Consider the following 22,756-nt stretch of genomic DNA (forward strand, 5'->3'; position numbering starts at 1 on the left):
TAACAGACTAAAGAAATCATGGCATGAGAAAAAGTACAGCAAAAAAGGTTCAAAGGTCAGTTTTATTTGGTTTGGATTATTGGTGCCTCCTTTCAAACCAAAGAGCAAGAAGGGGAAAAAAAAAAGAACAGGCTAATAACCTTTGTTATTGTCCAGGAAAAAAACCTCTTTTGTACACATTGCTCGGGGATTGTCTGTAATTAAAATGCTGTTGTTAGATCCAGGACCTGATTCTGCAAAAGTTTTACTCATGTGAGTAATTCTTCATTGCATGAATAGTCTTGTGGGGTTGCTCACGTGAATAAAGATTACTTCCATGACAAAGAGTTTGCAAGTTCAGGCATTACACACAGGTAGGGACTGCAGGTGTGCCTGTGTTTGGCTGCTCGGAGGTGGGCGTCCTTTCTGGGCAAAGAATAGATTTTAATGAGAGATCTGAAAAAAAAAAAAATAAAATTATACATTTGAAACCTTAAAATTTCAGACTTTTGTCCGCAAATAATTCTCCATAACCGTTTGCATACTGCTTCCATAAAATTTGGGTAGTTATAAAACCCACTGTTCTCTTTCAGTCCAGATGCTTGTCTGACAATAACCTCATTGATTTATTTCAGAGGAGCCCCGTGAACCAAAATTAACCAAAGAAAGCCCTCGGAAAAACAGTCCAAGATTCTGCTGTTGAGGTCGGATACAGGTGTTGGTTTTTAGGGAACAACGTTGCACTCAGATGCAGTTGGAGCACAACCCCAGGATCATTGCCTATAAATGAATGGACAAGGTGCTGCTGAGACAAACAGGTGATGGTGCCCTGGATCTCAAATGAGGGATCTGACTTCTTCATAGTCCAGTTCGCATTTTTCATGCAATAAAATATCAGAATGGTGTAGAAGGGGAAAATGTGTTGTGGTGGGGTTTTTTTGTTTGGTTTTTGTTTTGTTTTGTGTGGGTTTTTTTGTTTTGGTTTGGTTTTTTTCTTTTTTTGTTTGAGTTTTTTTTTTTTGGTTTTGTTTTGTTGGGAGGTTTTTTTTTTGTTTTTGTAGTTTTTTTCCTTTTTTTTTTTGTTTTGTTTGTTTTTTGGTTTTTGGTTTTTGTTTTTTTTTTTGGTTTGGTTTGGTTTGGTTTTTTTTTTTTAGGTGGTCTATAAAGGCAAATGACTGGATTACCAAGGAGAGATTCATGGATTCATGGCAACAAACACCCTTTGGAGAAAGCAATGCTCAGACATAAAGACCCAAATAATTGCTTACTCTGCCTCCTGTAACTCACTGAAGAATGGATTCTGCATGATTCATCAATTCTTTTTAAATGAGCCACAGGAAAAACTCTGCTCTGTACGTATCTACCAAAAAAAAGGCGTCAGTAAAGCTGCCTAAGATGCCACATCTCTAGGATGTAACTCATCTATCCTGGGAGTCTCCGAGATTTCTTTTATTTTTTTTTTTTTCCCAGAAAAATCATCTTTAATTACCAGTCAGCCATCCCAGCTAGAGAAGAGAAAGCAGATTTTATTTCCCAATGAGAAAAACACCTGAAAGAAAATGGTAAAAGGGGATCAGACATGGCAATGAGGTTTAGAGACATAAAAAATTCTATTGCTCATTAGATCCTAGTTTTGCTGACCTGAGTCTACGAGCTTATGTTACTCAATTCCAAGGAAAGAGAGATTGCTGCCAAAGAAATACTGGGAAAAAAACATCAATTGCAGATTCACTTGTGGCTTCCAGCACGTGTGGGATGCAAAGATTGCCCAGACCTGACCCGTGTGTGCACACTGGGGCATCCCCTGGAACATGGGATCCACCACAGGTCTCCAAGTCACAGCACCCAGCAGCGCTGCAGGGCACCCTCCAGGAAAGAAAGTGCCCTGACCTCTCTTATTGGTTGTGACACCACATCCCTTTGCCACCAAAAAGGCAGCTCAGTGGGAAAATGTTCTGTCTGGGGCTAAAAATCAGTAATTTAAACCTGAGGCTGCAAGCACAGAGGAGGTGGGTAGAGCCCTTCCCCTGTGGCTTTGCAGCAGCTGCTTTGTCATGGGCAGCCCTCAACCTATTTCTGTGTTGTCACCTCTAACAACTTGCATCTGCACCTTCCTTCTGAGGTATTTCAGGCACATTTTACTTATCTTAGATAATTTTACTAATTTGGGTCACCACTTCTGTGATATTTTTCTGAGGACAAGAGAAATTGTAGAGGACTGTGTCAGATTAGAGAGTGCACTGAGATAGCACACTACTCAATTATTGAAACTCCCTCTTTATGTTACAGGTGAAAAATATACCTTCAGTTCCAGCAGCTCAGGCAGCCAAATTGGGTTGAAACAAGAGAGCCAAATTGTCTTATCTACCCCATATTTTCTTAGATGCACTGTCCTAGGTACAGGATATCTAGAACACAGTATTAATCAGTTGATTAGTGCCCTAATTAATGGAACTGCTATGAAAAAAAAATATTTGTAAAATACTGCAGAGGAGCACCAGAGGAACTGAGGCCACAGCTGCTGATGTGGGGCAAGCAGTGGCAGGACAGGACAGAGGAATTCCTCCTTGTTGGCTTGGCTGGTTTTGAGGATTTAAGCAGTAGGACTTCGGCTTTCACAAAGCAGAGAAAAAGATGAAGAAAGGTAATATCTGGGTTTTTTTTTCCCCAGCAGCTTATTTCCTCTGCGGAGTTCAAGGTCTAGCAAGAGAGATTTTTTAATCCCCCTGTGGGATTAAATGCCCACAGTGGGAAGGGTCTCTATCAAGTGGAGGTCACTTTTCTGCTGGCTTGGCTAAGCCCCAGACCCTGAGCCCACATTCTCCTCCGTTGCAGACCTTCTGGAGGGGAGTGAAATAACAATGACTCCATCCCAAGCCTCTCCAGGTGTGTCCTGAGTGCCTCCCACCTGCCCAACACAGGTGGAACAGAGAGGTCATGGCCACTGTGTGAACCTCTGTCAGCAGAGAGTCCTTAGGCACATAGGGTCTAGAAATAAACTCCCATTTTTTTGTACCAAGCACCCTCAGGAGTTATTCATCACTCCGTTTTATTTCCCACCCAGGCTCTGATAGATAAATGCAGGGAGTACAAGGAGGAAAGATCTTTTTAGCTTGTTCCCTCTTTGCACTGCATCTTTCCCTTTCACCATCACTCTGTGGCACCTTGGTTTGTGTGGTGGAGGAACACGCCTGGGATCATTCCCCTGTGACAATGCCTCGCATCTTCCCCCGTGGGAAAAGAGGGATGCTGCTGAAATTCATCTAAGGTACTAACTTGGTGTTTCTGTTGTCCTCTACACCAGCTTTTTTTTAGATTTGAAAATTGCATAACCTTTCCTGGTTCGTATTTCTCCTGGTTCCATGGCCCTATTCCCTATCCCCTGAGACAGGAGGAACTTTAAGACACTTTGCATCGTGGCTTCCTTAGGGCAACATATAACCATGGATGGGGTTTTCCCCAAAATCCTATATGATGCAAAGCCTGGTCTGAAGTGACCTTCCCAGAAAAGTTTAAATGTAACAGTTGCAGATGTTCAGAGTGGAGTGGATCATTCCTGGCACCGCTGTTCTCTCCCCCAGGGACAAAGGTCCACGTGTGTGGCATTTCCCTGAGGCAGCCCTTCCAGGTTTTACCCCTGGCATTTCCCTGAGGCAGCCACTTCTAGGTTTTATCCCTGGTGTTTGGGCAGCCCATGCACAGACCTAGGCCTGACCCCTCTGCCTGTCATCTGATTTTTGCAAAGTGTTGATCCAGCCATGGCTTGGAGAAAGAGAGAGATCTTTTATCTTCGGGTAACCCAATTCCCAAAGATTTGCAGGGCTGAGTGAGATTGTAACAAGCCCCTGATTGTGAAAGCAACGGGAAGGGGGGGGATAAATTCTAAAAGTAGTAGGAGATTTATCTGAACACAGGTCCTTCAGGCACAAAGTGCAATTTCATTGTGGGTATGGCCCAAGTATTTCTCCCAGGTATTTCTCCCAGGTACACCAGGCTCCTCTGTAAATCGGAAGAAACTCTTTGAAGCTGATTTCAAGAACACGTGCTGTGTTACCAAAAAAAACCCCCAAAAAACCAAACCAAACCAAAACAACAACAACAACAACAAAAAAAAACAAACAGGGAGTACAGTTTTTCCAAGAGCTCAGGCTAGTAAGTGAGGATTGAGGTATCAAAGGTGTGAAGCAGGTACGCAAACACAGCCTCCAGGTTATCACCAAATTACCTTTCTGTTGGTTTTGCACTCCCTTTCTACTCTTCTGGCCTACCCCATATCTCTCGTGCTCGGTCACTTTCGTGGCTGCAGTTTACAGTTCTGCATGAGTCTGAATATCCCTATTGTGGCCTGCTTTGAGCCTGCCACAGATCTGTCCAAGCCACGTGACAGCCATCTAAACCTCACCATCACACATTTTTCTCTGTTACATTTCTTCTGCTGTTTCCTTTGTGTCTTGTGCGGAAAGGGGTAAGAAACAGAGGGTAAAACACGTTTGTCTTTTTCTCCTTTAATGTTCCTGCATTCATTGGTTTGAATATTTTCATTCAGCAAACCATTAAGAGATTATCAGAGCGCGGCAGAAAATATTTTTTTTAGTAATAAGATTGGGCCTGATCCAAATTCACTGGTATTAAAGAAAAGGCTCTTAGTGAATTCCATGGACTTTGAATGAAGGACTAATCCGTCGGTCGGTCAGACAGAGAAACTCTTGCCAACTTTGGTAGGAATTTAGTAGGAGTAAGGAATTTAGGCATTTGCATCTTGAAATATTAATAATGGCGGCAACAACAACAACAACAGGATCAACAACAATAGATGTCAATTATATAATGTTTTAACCAAAATACAGAAGATTAAAATTTATAAACTAATTTACTGTCTGAAGGGCAATGTAGCAGTAGCTCACATAGTATGTATCAGAATCAGCTGTGTCATTCTGAAGATTGCTTGTTCATAAACTGCAAAAAGTTACTATAAAAGTGTAAAACATTCCGTGTGGGTCGATAAAGGGGAAAATTATTTTATGCCTTTTATGTGTTCTGCTTTTCTTTTAGAGCTTTCTTTCATTGGAAATTACCTTGATCTTATTTTCCCCACCTGAAAAAGCAACCTGAAGCTCAGAAGTTATGAATTTCCTCCCCGGAGCTTTCCTCCTCCGCTCTGCCTCCATCCTGCTTTCTGGGATGTGTACAATACGATAACCAGCATTGCCTGCCCCTACGGCACAGGGTAACTGATGCTGTGTGGTCTGGAAAGTCATTTAAACAAGATTATATTGTTCGCGGGGTGCAGAATAACCCCGCCAGGACGGCACAAAGAAAACAAAATACGGCCGAATGAAATCAATTGGATTGTCGGGGCTCTTCCCGGTACCAGCAAGTGTGAGAGGAGTGCAGCAGGGAGCAAAGGCTCGGAGGATGCCATTAGCACATCGCAAACAAACACCTCATCAGCACCGCGCCTGTTTTCTTTGGGACCTTCCCACGCTCCGCAGCCGAGCTGGGATGGATTTTTAATTGGAGAAGGAGAGCGATTTTTTTTTTTTTTTTTTTTTTCCCCTCTGGGGACTCCACCCACCGCCTCGGTATTTATTGCTCTACAAATTGTGACTTCCTTCTCCTTCGAGTAACGGGCCGGTCGTAAATCAGCGCCGGGGCGCGGAGGAGCAGCACATCCTGATTCACAGCCCCATCGCTGCGAGATGGGTGTTCGTAAAGTTTATTACAGGTTAAAGTTGGCTCTTTCAAAGTTTTGCCTTTTTTTTTTTTTTTTTTTTTTTTTTAATGTTCTCGCTTAGGTAGTACTTAAATAAAAATTGTATTGCCATAAAGATCTTAGACGTCCATATCCGAATACACACACACACACACACATATATATATATATATATTCCTTTTCGGAGCGTAATTGGTTCAGAGTACGAGCGCTCACGTGCTTACAGGGATAAAAACCTCTGTCTCAAATACCTGCTTTTACCCAATGGCTTTGCAGGAGAAACACTGGGTCTATGGCTGAACTGAGAGAAGATCAGCTCGAAGTACTCGGTTAGTAAAAAGAATAACACGTCCCTACCGCCTTCCATTTAAAATCACGCACTTGGAGCGAGTTAGAAGATCAGTATCAGCCGTGATTCTGATTTAGCTACGTACGGTCTAGAGCCTCTTTTTCCCCCCTACGTGAAGCGACAAACTCGAGCCGCTCTGTGATTACTACTTTGGGGCTACAAGGAGCTCTGGGGCATAATTAAAAATATTTCCAGAAAGACCACATCTGACGTCGCAGCCCCTGTTAGAATCAGACCACATCAAAGGGACATCTCCCCCCTACCCTTTTTTTTTTTTTTTTTTTTTTTTTTTTTTTTTTTTTTTTTTCAGAAATGGTCACCAGACAAACTTAAAATACAAGAGTGGGCTTATGTTTTATTGTAGAGATGTCTGAGCAGGGTGAAACGACGTGGGGCTGCTCGCTATTCAGCGCTGCACCGAGCGAGGCGAGGTACTTTCGGCCCTTTGATATTTCCGTGGGGGTCGGCTTCGTTTCATTTGAAAGGGGGACCATTAATGATGGACCTGTAAGTGTTCCCCTCTCTAATAAGTGGAATCCACAGCGCTCGGGAAGCCTGGCTGCGGCAGATGCCCAGGGGCGGAAAGATTTGTGGCTGATGGCGCTAATTATGAAAATGTGATCAAGATGGAAACAATTTGAGCAAAAGTCATTAGCGTGTTACTCTTCCACCCACCGGTCTTTGGGGTTTATTATTGCGGTGGGGGGCGGGAGGAAGATCTTGAGGGTTTGTTTTTTTTTTTTCTTCAGAGCACTAATGAAAATGCCCTGCGAATCCCGAACCGGAAAATGTCTACGCATCCACAGGGCGATGCACCAGGCTCGGGACAGAGCCGAGATTTCCTCTAAAGAGATCGCTGTAATTACTGTCACTAATTGTGTTTTATCTTCCCTTCAAGCGGTGCCGGTGAAAGCATCTTTCAGGAGACTCGTGGCACGTTAAGAGTTATTTTTTTTTTCTGCCGCCGCAGCTGTCTCGTAGCTCGTCAGAGGTTACGAGTCCCCAGGAGACGATTTACGGAGCATCCCCAAGAGGAAGGTTTTCCCGAGAAATTCTTCATTCAGGAGGGGCTGAATGATTTGGCCCGCAAGCAACACCTCTCTTCTCTCACCCCATACAGTCCAAACTTGGGGTCCTGCATGTTTAAGATTTTCACATTTCTATTTGCATACACTGCTTTTTTGCCTTCCAATCAATACGCTGGAACCACTTGACTGCCTGGCAGTAGCATTGTAGGGGAACAGCAATAAAGAATTAATTGTACAAACATTTATCATCCCCAGATCAAACTCTCCTTGTGAGGCTGGGGCTTAACTTGTGGAGATGAAAAGGGGGAGGAAGGGTGGTAATGGCGGAGAGGGTGCTTGTGGGGTTTTTTTATGCGTTTCCTTTTATTCCAGACGACTGTATAATGAAAATCCTTTTAGCCTCGAAGAACTACTAAATATTAAGCACAGCTGAAAACGGGGAGTAGTTTTCGAGAGAGTTTCGTCCTCCTGCCATTCCTTTTAGGAAAAGGTCGTACCCCTTCCCTGATTTTCCCGCTAGGAAAAGCTTCCCTATTTAAAGAAGCCTTTAACGTGTAAGAAAATCCTCCTGCTCTACATAGAAAGGTCTTTAAAAAAATTTATAGACCTCTTCATGTTCACCAGTTCCGGGAAAAAAAAAAAAAAATTATATTGATCAAGGTCAAACGCTCGAATCGTGACGTGACTCACTTCAAAGGTGTATTTGTGTGCCCTTCAAGCACATTAATACTAATTATCTCTCAAACACTTCCCCAAAACTCCTACTGCCTGTTTCAGATGCAAATCTAATTAACGAGCTGCCTTTGAGGAGCACGCAGGGACAGCGTAATTCACGGAGCTGTTGAACCTTTTGCCTTCTTTTATATTTATTTATAGGTAGCTCCATCCTCTTTCCAAAGCGTAGGCAGTGGTGTGAAGCGACAGGGTAGCGAGGGCAGCTCCGCGCCAGCTAATGAGACTTTCCAGGCACCGCAGTGAAGGGAAAGGATTAGCTTCGACTTCTTGCAAATGCACTCAGGGATGTGCATCATAACACTTTGCCGGGGCCTCGCTTGGTCTAAGTTAATTTGGGAATGATTAAATCGTGAAAGCTCTATCTAAATAGCGCCTATTAGGCGTAAGCGTGAGCTGATTGATTTAGGAGTAGCTGTTTGCTCTCCTCACCGGGGGCAGAGCGGGGGACACGCACACGCCGAGCAAACCCTCAGCGGGTTGTTTTCTCTCCCCCATCGCCTCCCGGGGGACCTGCACCCCCCTCCCTCGCTCCTCTGCCTCCTTTCCTACTCCCCAAAGCCGCCTCCCGGAGATGTTCCCTGGGCGCATCATCCCCTCTCCGGGGCGCGGGGGGCGGCTCTCGGCGGAGGGTCCGTGCGGGGGTGTGCGGTGTGCGCGGCGGCGGCAGAGAGAGAGCCACAGAGATGCTGTGTAATTTTATCCACGCTGCTCTCTGGGAGTTCACACGAGACTGATACCTTTTGCCTCCCCTGCTCTGTATCAATTGGTCGCAGATCGGGCTATTGTTGCAGGAAGCTCCTTTTATTTCTATGCTCCGTCGATCAACTATTTTCCCCGCAGTCTCCTGCCGAAATTCAGCGGCTCCCTGCCTCTCTCTCGCTCCCTCCCTCTCTCCCTCCTTGCCTCTCTGTCTCCCGCATGCCGTCTGTCTATCTGGAAATCCAAGGAGAAGGCTGACCGCGGCAGCTCCGCGTAACACAAACAGCTGGGACTGACTCTTCGGTGGCCTTTGCCGATGTCTATTGATTTAAGTAAATCTGAGACAGATAAAAGGGCCGGATCGAGGCTGATAAAATCTTGCCAATGCTGCGCGGCTCGAAGCAGCGTGCGCTCGGCATCTCCGGAGCGCTGCTAGCAAGACGGCTTTAATGGGACCGCTGGTGCCACTCGCTGCGAGCCTCGCTCTCCTCGGCAGACTGAGCGCTGCGGCCATCATGCCACGATGGTTATAATTTGGATCCTGTTCCTGACTCTGTTGCAGGAGCCGTGGTGCCCGGGGCGGGCCGCGGCCGTGCCCGAGCCAGCCGGAGCCGCCCCCCGGCCGCGCCGGGATGCGGGGGGCCGCGGCGGCGTCTACGAGCACCTCGGGGGAGCGCCCCGGCGGAGGAAGCTCTACTGTGCCACCAAGTACCACCTCCAGATCCACCCCAGCGGCAGGATCAACGGCACCCTGGAGAAGAACAGCGCCTTCAGTGAGTACCGGGCTCGCCTGGCCGCAGCCCGCCGGGCTGTGCGGGCAATGGGGCTCCGGCGGGCAGCGGCTGCTGGACGGGGCGGACGGCGCGGTGGCCAAGCCGCTCCCGTCAACGCTGCTGCTCCGAGCAGAGCAACGGGGCGGTTCTGGCTCCTCGGCGGGCACCGGAGGCATCCCCCGGCCTGGGGGCTTTGTCCCCCTCCCTTCGCCTCGGCGTCCCCAAGGCCTCCCCGCTGGCTCCGCCGGACGCGCAGCTCCCCTGTCCCGGGGCTGGCAGCACCCCCGGCCCTCGAACCGGGCGGGGAACTCTGGAGCCGGCCCTGCAGGGCGCAGGGACCCGACCCCCCGGAGAAGGAGACCCTCGCACCTGGAGTTTCCCCGACGGGGACTGAGATGGTGCCCTGAGCTGTCAGTGGGCAGCGCTGTGCCGGCGGCTCGCCCTGCCCCAGCCGGTGCCCGGCACCTCCCCGGGCACATCCCGGAGCCCTTCGGCGCTGCCCCGTCCCCCGCCCGTCCCGTCCCAGCTCCCACGGAGCCTTGAGCCTGCCCCGGCCAAATCTGTGGCATCTGTCCCCTCTGCCATGTGACGGGCAGCGGCGGTAAGGAAGATGGAAGCGGTATGTCGGCAGTGAGGGGGTTTGTGGAAGGGGGGCAGGAGGGAGGAGAGCGGGGCTCAGCCCCGGGGGAGCCCCCGGCGCCTCCGCACCCAGCCCGGCCACGGCCTGGCCTCCGCCCCGGCAGCCCGGGATGCGTAAATCCCGCCTGGTGATGGCACGGAGAGATAGGGAGACCTCAGGATCTGTCTGAAGTCCGTAAAGGAAAACCGCTATTTCCTAGAGAAACCCCCCCTCGCTGTCACAGCCCGGAGGAGGCATCCTTCAGCGGCGAACCGGTGCCTGATTCAAACCAGCTGTGCCAAAGCCAGCCCAGCGCTCCCAGGGCAGCAATCCAGCTCTGCACAGGGAACGGGCTCTGCCTTTAGGGTTCTCTGCCTTTAGGGTTTGGGTGCCGGGGTCACCTCTTGCTTTCAAGCACTCACAGAAAGTACAGAGCCATCAGGCCATGGCTGGAGAACCCAGGGTAGGGTTTGAGCACGCCTGATGGAGAGCCATGCACACACAGCAGCATCTTCTGAGTCATCTGTGCCTCCATCAGTGTCCTGGCACCTCTGGCTGGGCATCTGGGCAGATATTGCATTGGCCTTGCCTGTGACACTTCTCCTGTCATCTAGGATGGCCTGAAAATCTCCCTTTTAATTTGTCTCCGACAGTCATACAGTCCTTGTCTGGAGGGCTGCATTGACCTCCTAAATCTGAAGTCCCTTTCATGACTATGTACATGGCTCTAAAATGCAGCGGCCTCACTCTGTCCCACCTTCTGGAGACCTTAGCAAGGGCTTTGTCCTGAAATGGGCAGCTTTGTGACTGGCTTCAATAAGTCAAGAGCTCTTGTGTTCCTAAGCATTAAAGAGGATTTAACGTTTTTTATATGCATATAGGATTAAGCTAACCTCTAGTTCAGTGTCAGATCTTTATAGTTTTTGAGAGAGTTCAGTCTCAATCAGACATCTCGGGGTTTATTGTCCACCTCGTCTCCAACAATTCCCGCATCATCCTTGCTTTGTATTATTTTAAATAATAAAAATAACCATTTCATTCACATGGTTGCCCTGATTCTTACGCGAGCAAGTAGTAGCTGTGAGATCACACCCCTCAGGTAAGCAGCCATACAAATGTATCTCAAAAAATTACACCTGGGCAGTAACACGTCTCCTAATTCTGTCTCTAGGCATCCTGGAAATCACCGCTGTGGACGTTGGAATCGTTGCCATCAAGGGGCTGTTCTCCGGCAGATACCTGGCCATGAACAAGAGGGGCAGACTTTATGCATCAGTAAGTTTTACTGAAGCCTGGCAGGTGCCTGTCATTTCCTGTGAGGGGAACAGGTCTAGTGGGGAGCACTGATTTCTTATAAATTTCCAGAGAAGAGTAATGTTACAAGAGGTTTTGCCTGGAATTCTTACAGGCAACTAATCAGCCTATTCTTAAAAGGAGGGGGGGAAAAAAAGCTGTGCTCTTACTTTCTTACTGCCTGGACAACCACAGGTAGGTGGAATGTCAGAACTGTCCATATTTTATATGGATCTTGGACACCGGCAAAGGGATGTCAGATAAAGAATGTCCACAAGTAACTGAGCATTGATGCCAGAAGAAAGCAGCCTCCTCATGGGAGTTTCTTTGCACAGAGCTTTTGGTTGGGCCGTGGAAGAATTTGCAGCTACTAAAAGGCAGAGCTATAGCAAGGAAAGCTAGAAAGAGAAGGTGCAAGAAGATAAAGGTGAAAATAAACACCTTATTTTACTCCTCTGACCTTTTTTTTTTTCCTTGATCTGTGAGATAAAAATCTGGGGTGTGCTGATGTAAGTGGGAGCCTTGCCTTTTCAGCCCAGACAGTATTTTCCCTGAGTGAATAAAATACTCCAGCTTAGACTTCTTCACACTCAGGGACATAACAGGGCACGTTTGTCAGCCTGTGCCATACACATTATCTCCCTACTTGAATTTCTTCCACTGTCTTTGATTACATCCCAGCAATCTTGTGATCTCTCACTGCAGGACAGCCAAACTGTGCAGTTTCCCCATGAATCCTGGGGCATGGAAGTAGGTTTGAAGTGGGGAAACATGACCACGGAGGTGAAATTTGCTCCCTCCTAGAAGTCATTAGGTGTAATTCTGTTGACTTGAGCAGCAGGACATCCCCTTGAGCTATGGTGGCCTTTTCCCATGAGAACCCAACCCAGGTGACACAATCAACTCTGTCCCTCCCCAGTTTGACAAATTTAACTCCAGCTTTTCAGGAGTGTTCTGACAGTGTTTGCCACCCAGTTTCTGTAATGTCTCTCATGTGATGCTCGCTGATTAAGGGGCCTGTGTGTAGAGATGAGGGTTCTTTGCTGCTGCAGAGAACCACACCACAAACGATTTTGGCAAAGGAAAATGCCGCAGAACAGGAATGAGGGCATGGTAGCCCTGCCTGCCGAAGTTAAGGCTGTCCAGTTGTATGTTTCTGGTTAATAATCTGGCTGAAATGGGTATCTTTTTTCAGTGGACCTCCTCCATTTGTTCAGAGCCAGCATATGCCTCAAAGAAATTATTTGAAAGGATAACTTTTTTCAAGTTCTTTCTGATCTTTCTTGATCAGAAGAATGTTTTTTTCCCTTCAGATTACATAAAGTGAATTAAAATAAGACTAAACACATTCTGAGCAAAAAGCTCCTCTCCTAAAGTGCAGGAAATCCAGGAGCAGGGTAGCTCTGAGATTCCCTTTCTCCTGGAATTCCCTTGCTGGTGCGAGATGTATCAGACCATCCTGAAGCTTGCTCATCTGTCTCATGCCGAAGAATATCAATCATGGAAGGTTTCTGGATAGCTTGAAAAGATAATTTGTCTCCTTCCAGCTCAGGTTTGAGAGAGACTCTTTCAGACTTGTGTTTCAGAGCTGGAGGCACAATCCAGGGAAAGCTATTCCACTCCAGCTTTTTTCACAGGAGCAGGAAGGGGTGAGGGCTCAGCTCAGGAGAAACTTCCTGTCTTTGCTTTCCCGTCCAACAACTTTACTGATAACAATATCACTGGCCCATGACCCCTGTTTCAAAAATCTGACTAATTCAGGGATAATTATCCAGGGAGCATTTTATGAAACCCATGTCGGAATAACTCCATTATCCCTCGGTTCACCAATTTCTCCATTTCAACAAGATGGGCTTGTCGAGCCTGCAGAATTCCTTTGTGCCCTTAGCAGATTGTGATCGCCCTCTCGATTTATCCTGTGTGCTAAACCCTCCCCAAGCAGAAGGGAGGCAGGCAGCAGGACAAACCCACCTACATCTGGTGGCTGCGTGGGCTCCAGCACAGCAGCATCTGAAAACCTTGTCCTTGCAAGGAAGGGCGCTTCCGTTTCCCAGCTGGGGAGCTGGGACATGTGGAGTCTTTTAAAGCCTTGTTAAAGGCCCATCAGTGTTTCTGGGGAGAGAGCAGCATTAAACACATGCTGTTCGTGGGATCTAGGGCTTTTCTGGCCCCAGCCTGGCTACCTGTGCCCTTTCCACACCTTCCAGACAACGAAAAATAAAAACCCCGTGGTGGGAGTTCCCTCCTGCCTCTGTGCTTCACATGCATTAGATCCTGAAACCTTAATCCCACAGGTGGAGCAAGGATGGGTTTGGAGTTAAGGAAAGATGGACACTGTGGGAGGTCCTTTGGGCTGGTTCTCCTGCTCCTGGGGAGGATGAAGGAGGTCCTTGTGCCAGGCTTTTGCAGAGATGTCTCTCAGTCAAGGAGCAGGTGAAAAGGGGCAATTTTGGATCGATCATGTGAAATGTGAGCAACTGGGATGGCTGCATACTGTGCCTTACAGTTTGTGATGAAGGGGCAGCCTGGCATTTTGGAGGAACACACTGGTAGACAGAGTGTGCTTTCATTTTGTTATGCTGATGAAGAAGCTCCATAAAGGTGTGGTTTACTGCTCAAATATCCATTCTGGACTGGATGTAACAGACTACAAGTGTATGACAAACGCACCAATGGAAGAGACACATTTCATGTTACACTGTAGGATTTTACCTTTTCAATAGAAGGCAGAGGTTGATATGCAGCAATTAAATAATTTTTCCAGTCCACAGCTGCATGAAATTCATAAGCACAAAAAAATTACAGCTGAACAATCATCAGAGCTATTCACTCCTATTCACACGCCACCTTTTTGTTCTCAGTTTGGTTTTGGGGTCTCTTCCTGAGGTCTATGATGCACAGAGTGTGCTCACACCGCTGACAGGGAGCACCTTGTTCAGGCTCAGCGCTTCCCTCCTGCCTTTTGTAGCACCAACCTGAGGTTTTCTTACCGAGTGCGTTGATAAAACTTGTCCTGAAACCGAGGAGAGCCTGGCTTAGGGTTTTCTCTCACGTTGCCTTTCCAGGAGACCTACAACTCTGAGTGTGAGTTCGTGGAGAGGATCCACGAGCTGGGTTACAACACGTACGCCTCCCGTCTGTACCGGACTGTCCCCAGCAGGGCAGGCACCAAGCGCAAAGCCAGCGCCGAGAGACTCTGGTACGTCTCGATCAACGGCAAAGGGCGACCCAGGAGGGGCTTTAAGACCCGCAGGACACAGAAATCCTCTCTCTTTCTGCCCAGAGTGCTGGATAACAAAGACCACGAGATGGTCCGGCTGTTCCACACAAGCGCCAAATTCCGGGAGAGTCTCCTTAGGGCCCCGAGCAAGAACCAGCGCAGGAGGAGAGGACACTGATGGGCTGGGGGGAGCTCGTGTTGGGGCTGGGAGGGACTGGGAGCCTTCCAAGTGCTACTAAAAACACTAACAGCTGTGATTGTACCAGAGGCATTAACACAGACAGGTTGCAGACACTGTGTAATATAACCAAAAACCACACCGCTCGCTTTTAGCTGTCGTAGGGTTGGTACCTGTGGGGGGAGAGGTGGGAGGTAAACTGAGGCACAATCAAAGGTAAATTAGCTGGATGTAATAATTTTGTCAATGACTTTCATGTTTCCTTTTTGTAAAAAAAAAAAAAAAAAAAAAAAAAAAAAAATTATTTCAAGTATTTTCATTCTGACTTGCCATGGCTATTATCTCAGTGATGCTGCCCTCCCGTACCACATGGATGTTTAAAATTTACCAAATTTATCTCCACAGAGAAGGTGTAGAACTTTCATGGCTCTTCTGGCCACAAGAGGCTACATTCTTATTTTTACATAATACAGGAGCTAGAAAACAGGTGATTTGTTTCTTTTAATTGACATATATTTATTTTTATTTTCTGACTGGCCATCATCATTTATACTTTTTCCAAGACTGTCCAAGAAAAGTAAGACTGTCAGCTGCTTCAAACACTTTGATAGACCTATACATTACCAGATTATCCTTGATTTTGTCAAACTAATAACTCTGAGATGCCTGACCTTGTAATTTAAATAAATGAATGGTGGTAAAGTGGCATTTGCATTGGTCAGGCTTTGGCAGTATAAATCTGTTTACCAACAGATAAATCCCCTCTTAGAATAGGACTCAAATGTGACGTGAAAGAGAGTAGGTTTGGCTTGGATATTGGGAAGAAATTCCTCCCTGTGAGGGTGGGGAGGCCCTGGCACAGGGTGCCCAAAGCAGCTCTGGCTACCTCTGGATCCCTGGAAGTGTCCAAGGCCAGGCTGGACAGGGCTTGGAGCAGCCTGGGACAGTGGGAGGTGTCCCTGCCCATGGAAGGGGGTGGAATGGGATGAGATTTAAGGTCTCTTCCAACCCAAACCATCCCATGCTTCTGTGATTTTTTTTGCTGTGATTCTGGAAGTGCTGCAAAGCCAAGGGGAGTCCCCATCACAGATTCAATTTTGAGCAAGGGGTTAAGCTTTAAACATTTTTCTTGGCCTCCAGGAGATGACAGAGTAGTACAAAGATTGAGATGTGCTTGACAAGCACAAATAATGGTCATCTCAGTGGAGTTTGGCCTTGTGCTCTTCATTCCCCAGAATTAGGCCCTGATAGTGGAGAGCTGGAGAAAAGAATGACTGCACTGAAAGAAACACTCCACCTGAATTTAACAAAAGCTCTGTAGGTTAAATCTGACATCACATAGAAACAGAGAGAAATCCCATTCCTGGTCATATTGAGAAAAAAGGGGTGCTTCTTGTGGGCTGCTTTTGAATATGCCCATTTAAATGTGTTCATTTAAAACTAGGTAGTGGAAAATCTTTCATTCACCAGGAGGTGAAATCTGTGAGAGAGAGAAGTAAGATGAGTTCACAGAATGAGGTGACCAAGCCTAGGTTTAGCATTGCTCACATCCCTATAAAAGTAAGACCAGAAAGGTGTCTTTATACCAAATAATGTGTTCCATTCCTTCCCCTCTCGGATCTTTTCTGTAATATTCTAACCAAGGAGGAAACTATATTTCAATAAGAAAGTCAAAGTTCCTTGATCTCCATTCTTCTTTATACTGAAATAATGTTAAAAAATCCTTAAATGACATACATTAAATAATGGTGCACACAGAACAGACCTAGGTTTTAAAGAAGAGTACAGAAAACCAGGACCCATGCTCCCAAATTTTACAAAATAAGCAAAACCAGTGATGGGATCTTCACAGAGTTAATCAGGCAGCCTCATGTCAGGAGCCACTGTGCAAAGAGGAAACAGACTGAAAAAGAAACAGAAGAATCCAGGTTTTCTGTTTGTTCCCTGTCTGTCAACCACAGAGGGCCCAAACTGCTGCAGGATCCAAGGTGACTTCTCAAAGTTGGTCAGGGAAATATCAGGGAAGAAAATTAAGTATTGCCTCCTGGGCATCAGGGCTGTTTTGGGGACATGCTGTTGAGTCTGCCAGATCCCCTGTCTCAATTCCCAGTTTCACTTCCCACTACAGGTGGGAGAGGACTGGGAAGAAAGGGGGATGCAAGGAGCCCTCCCAGCTCTCCAGCTCCAGGAACAAAATGCAAGGGAAGGGAAGTGTCAGCAAGCCTGATCACACACAGCTGAGAGTTGAGAGAGATGGTTTCACTCATGTCTACTTTCTAAATAAATGAATGAAAAATATTCGGCTGCTTTCAGATTTATTTCACCTCAGCTTGTAACAAACCCAAGATCCATTCTCAGCTTTCTCTCCCCTAAAATTGCTGTTGTAAAGCTAATGACTACTGACTGCTTCAGGTATTTTTGATACCTGATAGTCTGAAGAAAATGAACAAACTCCTGTTTCCCATGACACAAAGATACATCTGCAGCCCTGCTCCAAGTCCATTTCTTATCAAACATTTACTCTTCCCTCCCAGCTTTTCTCAAGGGCGACTCTTCTGTGCTGGCTGTGTCCCTTGCTTTGCTGTACCTCTGTTGTTATCATTTTTTCCTCTCGTTCATTTCTCCTGCCTCTCTTTTCCAGATGGCTCAGCTCTCTGCCATAAAGGATCAGCAGGTAATTGCTGTGTGTGATACAGGAATATCACTAATTAAAGCACAGCGGCTTACTCCTGCCTTTGGTTAGAGATGTACTTCATGCTTGTAAGAATATTGTCTTAACCACTTTCCCATAGGAAGTCACGATGAAGTTAAGCTTAACACATGAATTAAATTCTTATTTCAGTGTTAATTTTTGTCTCAACAATACTAAATAATCCCAAAATACTAACATTGAAGAAGAAAGGAGAGGGGAGACAAAAGAAAAAAATAATTAACTCATTGGACACAATGGCATTTTAACTACTGTAGGTAAGTGATGATTTTCACATCAACCTAAAACAATTTCATCCACATTCTTAGAATTTTTCCTTGCTCAGTCTCATTGCAGCAACTCAAAGGAGATGGCTTTGGGATTTGTCTTCAGGGATTTTTTTTTTCCTATCTTTTAAGAAACATTCATATTCTTGTTGAAATGCTTTTCATTACAGACATTCATTGCTTAATCTTTTAGCAACCTTGAATTCCACAGTTCCCAGACACTGACAGGCTGAAATCCTATTCATAATAATGATCCCAGTTGTATTCCATACCCCATATTATTTATTTGGACCAGAACCATAGGGGATCCCTTACAGGAGGAAGTATATCTGAGCTATTTTCCCCTTAGGATTACAACATCAAGATGTATATCCTCTTAAAAAAGTTCCTTGAGTGAATCTACACCTTTCCACTGTACAGGCTGTTATAAGGAATTTTTTTTGTTTGTTTTCTTTTATGCTTTTTGTGGAAGATGTGATGATGCTCACCACAAATTCATTGCCTTCTCCTGGGCTACCTGCTCTAGCTGACCCTGCTTGAGGAGAGGGCTTGGATCAGATGCCCTCCGGGGCTCCCATCCATCCATCCCTCTGTGATTCAGTCATTAGTTTGCCTTTACCTTTGGATGTTCAGATTCCTGCTGAGCATTTTGGAGCCCAGTTCCCCCTCCCAACTCCTCCAATTTCTCTCCATTCACAAATGCTCTTCAGTTTGGGATCAGCAGTTCTTCAGCCAACTCTGACAATCTGCTGTACTAACTATCTGTTCTCTGCCTTAAAATCACTTATTGCACATGCAGTAGAGTTGCCCACTTGGCAGGTATGAGCAAGAATTGAGCAGCTAGTGTATGTACTTCCAAAAATTATCTTTTCAGCTTGCTCCTCTGCACCATCTCTTTCCCACACACCACAAGGCACCTTTTCTTCATCTCCTTCACCTCCTCTCCCTGGCAAAAGGCTTTCCATTGGCGCCATTTCTAGCACTTGTAGCACCGTCTCCTCACAGTTTTGTACTTCTAAAATACATTGTTCTGTAGAAATTGTACCAATTAAGCAAATATTTGTTTTTACTTTCCCAGTCGGTGATACATTACTTGAACTGCGCTTGAAAGTCATTGTCTTTTCCTGAGTCACAGGAGAGTGAATTGAGGGGTTTGGCAAAGTTTTCATTTACTTGCTTCCAGGCAGAAAACACACAGCCTGGTCTGTGACTATATCTGGAGCAGATTTTTAGTTCCTTTAATCCTTCCTTTAGCCCATCATAGCTCTGTTCACCAACCTCATATAAAATACGAGGTGATTGTGTTGGGACTTCTGTGGCTGTCTCTTTGTAAAAAACAAGAGCTGTTCTCGAAACATGAATAGCTCCCCCATGCCCAATAACCAAATCACAAGGCAGGAATTGTTTCCAAATTTACTTACAGCTTTTTTTTTTTTTCTCCATTTCCTAAACATGGATTTCCCTTCTCTTTGGGCATCATTAATTTGCCATTCTCAGATTATATTCTGGTAATTCTGTGATATTTCTGGCTCTTTGTTTCACCACTTTATAGAGGTCTGATATTCATTTCTACAAGCCCTACTCCTGTTTCCTGTTTGCCTCAGCAAGTGCAGCAGTGAACTCCATTTGTATTTGGAAACTGCCTCACAGTTATTCCCTCAGCATTTAGAAGAGGGCCTGGTGACATTTCTCAAGGTAATATTCTTTAATTACAAAGAATGTACAAAATTTATTTTGCTCAGTCACCACAAGCATGAAAATAATGCTAGAGGGGATGTTTTGTTCATACCCTTTAATAGCTCTAACCAGCCCCAAAACCCTCTCTGTTTCGAGCTCTTTTGTGAGTTCTTGGATTTCCTGCTTTACTTTCTGACGTTTCCACTTTCTTTTCTGCTTTTCTTCCACAGATGTACGACCCTCTGGAAAACAATAGGCAAAGAAATCCCTTTGGCCACACGTGTCTTGCCTTTGGATACTTGCATGGGTCTGGTGTTGGAATGGGACTGGTGTTAGCTCAACTATTCAGTCCACCAGGCTTAAGTGTTCCTTATAATTGTCTGAGTCGAGGATGTGGTTACACCCCCAGCTTTCAGAAGGTTTTCTCCCATCCAGAGCAGTTCAAGATGAAAAAAAGTCTCTACAACAAAGCTGTTACAACACATTCACCGTCACATCTTTGGTTCACAGCCTCATCTGTAAATAGGAACTTCAGAGGAGCAGAAAAGTAAATATATTAGAACTGTAGCCAGGCAGGGCAATATATGAGATATCACAGAAAAATACCTTTGAAAAAATCTCTTTGAGTTGCATTGAAAAACCTTTCTCCTGAGCACCTCGCCATCCCTGAGCACTGACATCCAAAATCTTCTTCAGACCTAAACAATAACCTCAGAAAATAAAGCTGTTAACAACAACACTGAAAACTTTGAATCTCAGTGCTTATTTGTATGTAACAGAAAGCACAAGATTCTTCATACTTGTATGCCTGTGTATCTGATAGTAGCATGAAATTCCCTCACAGAAAAAAAAAAAAAAAAAAAAAAAGTATAACGTTAAAAATCAGAAATCCTTTTCCTGGCCTCAAAAGCTGAGGGAGAGCACAGAAACAGAGAAGTTTGCAGTGTACCTCCCCAAAAATTAATACAGGCAAATTAAGCCAAACTTTTCTAAGTTTAGTCATAACAAAATCACTGATTGCCACGTTGATACAGCAAAGGCATTTACACCTTTGGACCCAAAGCAAACGAGATTCCACATAATTTTACACTCCTGGAATTGAAATACTTCAATACTAATTTCAATATTAATTCCCAATGACATGCTGAAGGCCTTGTAAAAAGAGGCATTTAGTTAGGCCAACTGTTTATGCATTGTTGATGTGCAGAATTGTTTTCTAAAGACCAAAGGATATCAGCTTATTACTCTGCCCAAAACAATTTGATAGGAACTATTGAGGTTTGTCTTATCAAAACAAGAATCTATGCACAGGGAGGCCTTACTGACATCTCTTCTTCTCTTCCTTGGAATGCAAAATACTTTGGTGATAAATATGGCACCTTTCTACTGGCCTCAAAAGAAGTATCTTTTAGCAGGATGTCCTGGGTTGGCTGTGATGCCTCTGTATCCCCAATCGTCTGTTCTGTGTGTGCTGCAGGTTGTGTTCTGTACCGTTAAGAGTGTTCTGAGGATGAGCAGGGAAGAAAACGCACACAGTTTGTTTTTGAAAAGTGTTCACTCCTCCACATTCCTTTTTCTGTTTTTTCTCTTCTTTCTCGGGACTGTGTATTCGTCGGATACTCGGACAGTGACAGGGTTTTTTTTTTCCTTTTAGTTAGTTTAGCTAGCTGAGGCAAAGAAGCTTCCTGGACTGTTTTTCTCTCTTTTTCTTGGGACTGTTTAAGTCTGCTCTGGACTGAAAACTCAGAGAAGTCTCTGGGCTCTGGCATCCGTAGCCTGCCAGGGCCTGGACCTCAGCATTTTCCAGCACCAGAAAGACTGAAACTAACTTCTGGTGAGAACCTCCTCGGTTTGCCATCTCTCTTTGGAGCAGCGAGAGGTTTTGTTGTTTAATTTTATTTTTATTCCTCATGCTCGTGAGCATTTTGTTTGTTAAATAAATAGTTTTTTCCACTTTTCTCTGAGGAAATTCTTTTTCCCGGACCTGCTGGGGGTGGGGCCGTTTGGGTTTGCTCCCCAGAGGAACGCCATTCAGAGATTTCCTCCCAAATTTGACCTAAACCAGGACACAGGAAAGTACACCAGCAAAGCAGCCTTTCCAGCCCAAACTATTCCGTATTGTGGAGAGGTAAGGCAGAGGGGAAGGATGCTAACATGTCAAAACCAGGAAACTGCAAGGGGTATCTGCCAATGAGCCAGATCCTGGCAGATATTCTTGCATCCTCTGGAACTGAATAAGTGGATGTGAAATGTCTTCAATCACCCCTCGGTTGCTTCTGATCTCCTCTGCTTGTACAGATCTTCAGGGACTGAAGAATGATTGGTTTTCCTCTGTTCTGTTAACGGCATTTTAAAAGATGATCATGGATTCCTAGTTGTGGCCAGGGGCATTTTTCCAAGCAGTGAATTCCTTGATTTGTCCCTAAGAAAATTTAACCACAAGTGTGGAGATGAGCAATGTGAGGAAAGTCCCCTTCTTTGTGGTTGTTTCTCATGTTTTTCATTTGCTGGTTCATAGCCTGAGAAGGCACCTGGGATGAGAAATGGATGGAAAATGGATGTTCTCACCCACATCCATGATGTGGACACAACCCTTAAACAAAAACTGACCTGAGGAAGGAAACATTTCCAGCTGCAAATGTCCCCTTTTTTATTGTGTCCATTAGGATAACAGCAAAAAAAAGAAGTGACCAGCTTCTAAAATATGAACAGATTGGACCCCAAAATACTTCAGGAATAAAAGCAGATGGAAAAGTATCTCAGTGTAAAAATTTGACTTGAATTTAACTAATTTTTCTCCAATTTTAGGCCAAAGGTTTTTTGTAAGCAAAAGGCATCTTGCTTTTTGGATGTGCTCAGGAAAGAGCACTGGCCGTAAGGATGACGTTGGAAAAGTTTATTTCAGCAGCATGAATTAGCAAAACAGAGGGGAAAAGAGAGTGACAATGCATGTGAAACTCTAGGGAAATTTTGGAAACTTGTTCTCCTGTGAGAACTAAGTAATACAACAAAACTGAATAGCTTGGATAAGGTAGCAGTCCTTTAGTCCACATATCTGCCTCCTCTTCTAATAAAGATTTGCTCTCTTCCTCCTTGGATTTTCAGAGGTGAAATGCTTTCCACAGGGAGAAAATGTATTGAACTGATTGATGTTTATTTCTTTCTAAAGCTGTCTTAAACAGCCCTTTGAAGTTTGCAAGTTCAAATGTCTCCTGTTTCCTTTCGGGAGGTTTGAAGGATTTGGGAAGGTGAACAAGCAGATCTATAATTAAAGAGCAGTTGATGGTAACTGCCCTCCTTTGTGAGCATTCTCGGGCCACCTCCAAATTTAGATGCTTGAAGAGAACTGTCCCGTTTTAGTCCTGCAATAGTTCAGATGCCACCACTGCATAGCAGAAGGGAAGCTTTTCTAAAATCCAAGGAACACCCCCTTTTTGACCACAAAACCTCAGGGCTTTTGTTCAAGATCTTCACTTTACAAGTTAAAGATTTTTTTTTTTTTTTTCTCCCCACAGCA

At 45.3% G+C, this 22,756-nt stretch overlaps 1 protein-coding gene across 1 annotated transcript; it reads left to right on the plus strand.

The window, feature by feature from the left end:
* The first annotated feature begins 8,790 nt into the window (after positions 1 to 8,790).
* Positions 8,791 to 14,862, plus strand: FGF3 (fibroblast growth factor 3). Its single transcript, XM_066322224.1, has 3 exons — positions 8,791 to 9,276; positions 11,067 to 11,170; positions 14,254 to 14,862. Exons 1-3 carry the CDS (start codon positions 9,027 to 9,029, stop codon positions 14,584 to 14,586), a joined length of 687 nt encoding a protein of 228 aa, XP_066178321.1. The 5' UTR covers positions 8,791 to 9,026; the 3' UTR covers positions 14,587 to 14,862.
* The last annotated feature ends 7,894 nt before the right edge of the window (positions 14,863 to 22,756 follow it).

The sequence above is a fragment of the Sylvia atricapilla genome, chromosome 6 (assembly GCF_009819655.1).
Source record: "Sylvia atricapilla isolate bSylAtr1 chromosome 6, bSylAtr1.pri, whole genome shotgun sequence".
NCBI lineage: Eukaryota > Metazoa > Chordata > Aves > Passeriformes > Sylviidae > Sylvia > Sylvia atricapilla.

Bases quoted from the DNA above. Each gene is read 5' to 3' on its own strand.
- FGF3 (XM_066322224.1), top strand. From the start codon at position 9,027: ATGGTTATAATTTGGATCCTGTTCCTGACTCTGTTGCAGGAGCCGTGG. The intron at 9,277-11,066 runs GTGAGTACCGGG...TTCTGTCTCTAG, and splicing joins GGAGAAGAACAGCGCCTTCA to GCATCCTGGAAATCACCGCT. The intron at 11,171-14,253 runs GTAAGTTTTACT...TTGCCTTTCCAG, and splicing joins GGGGCAGACTTTATGCATCA to GAGACCTACAACTCTGAGTG.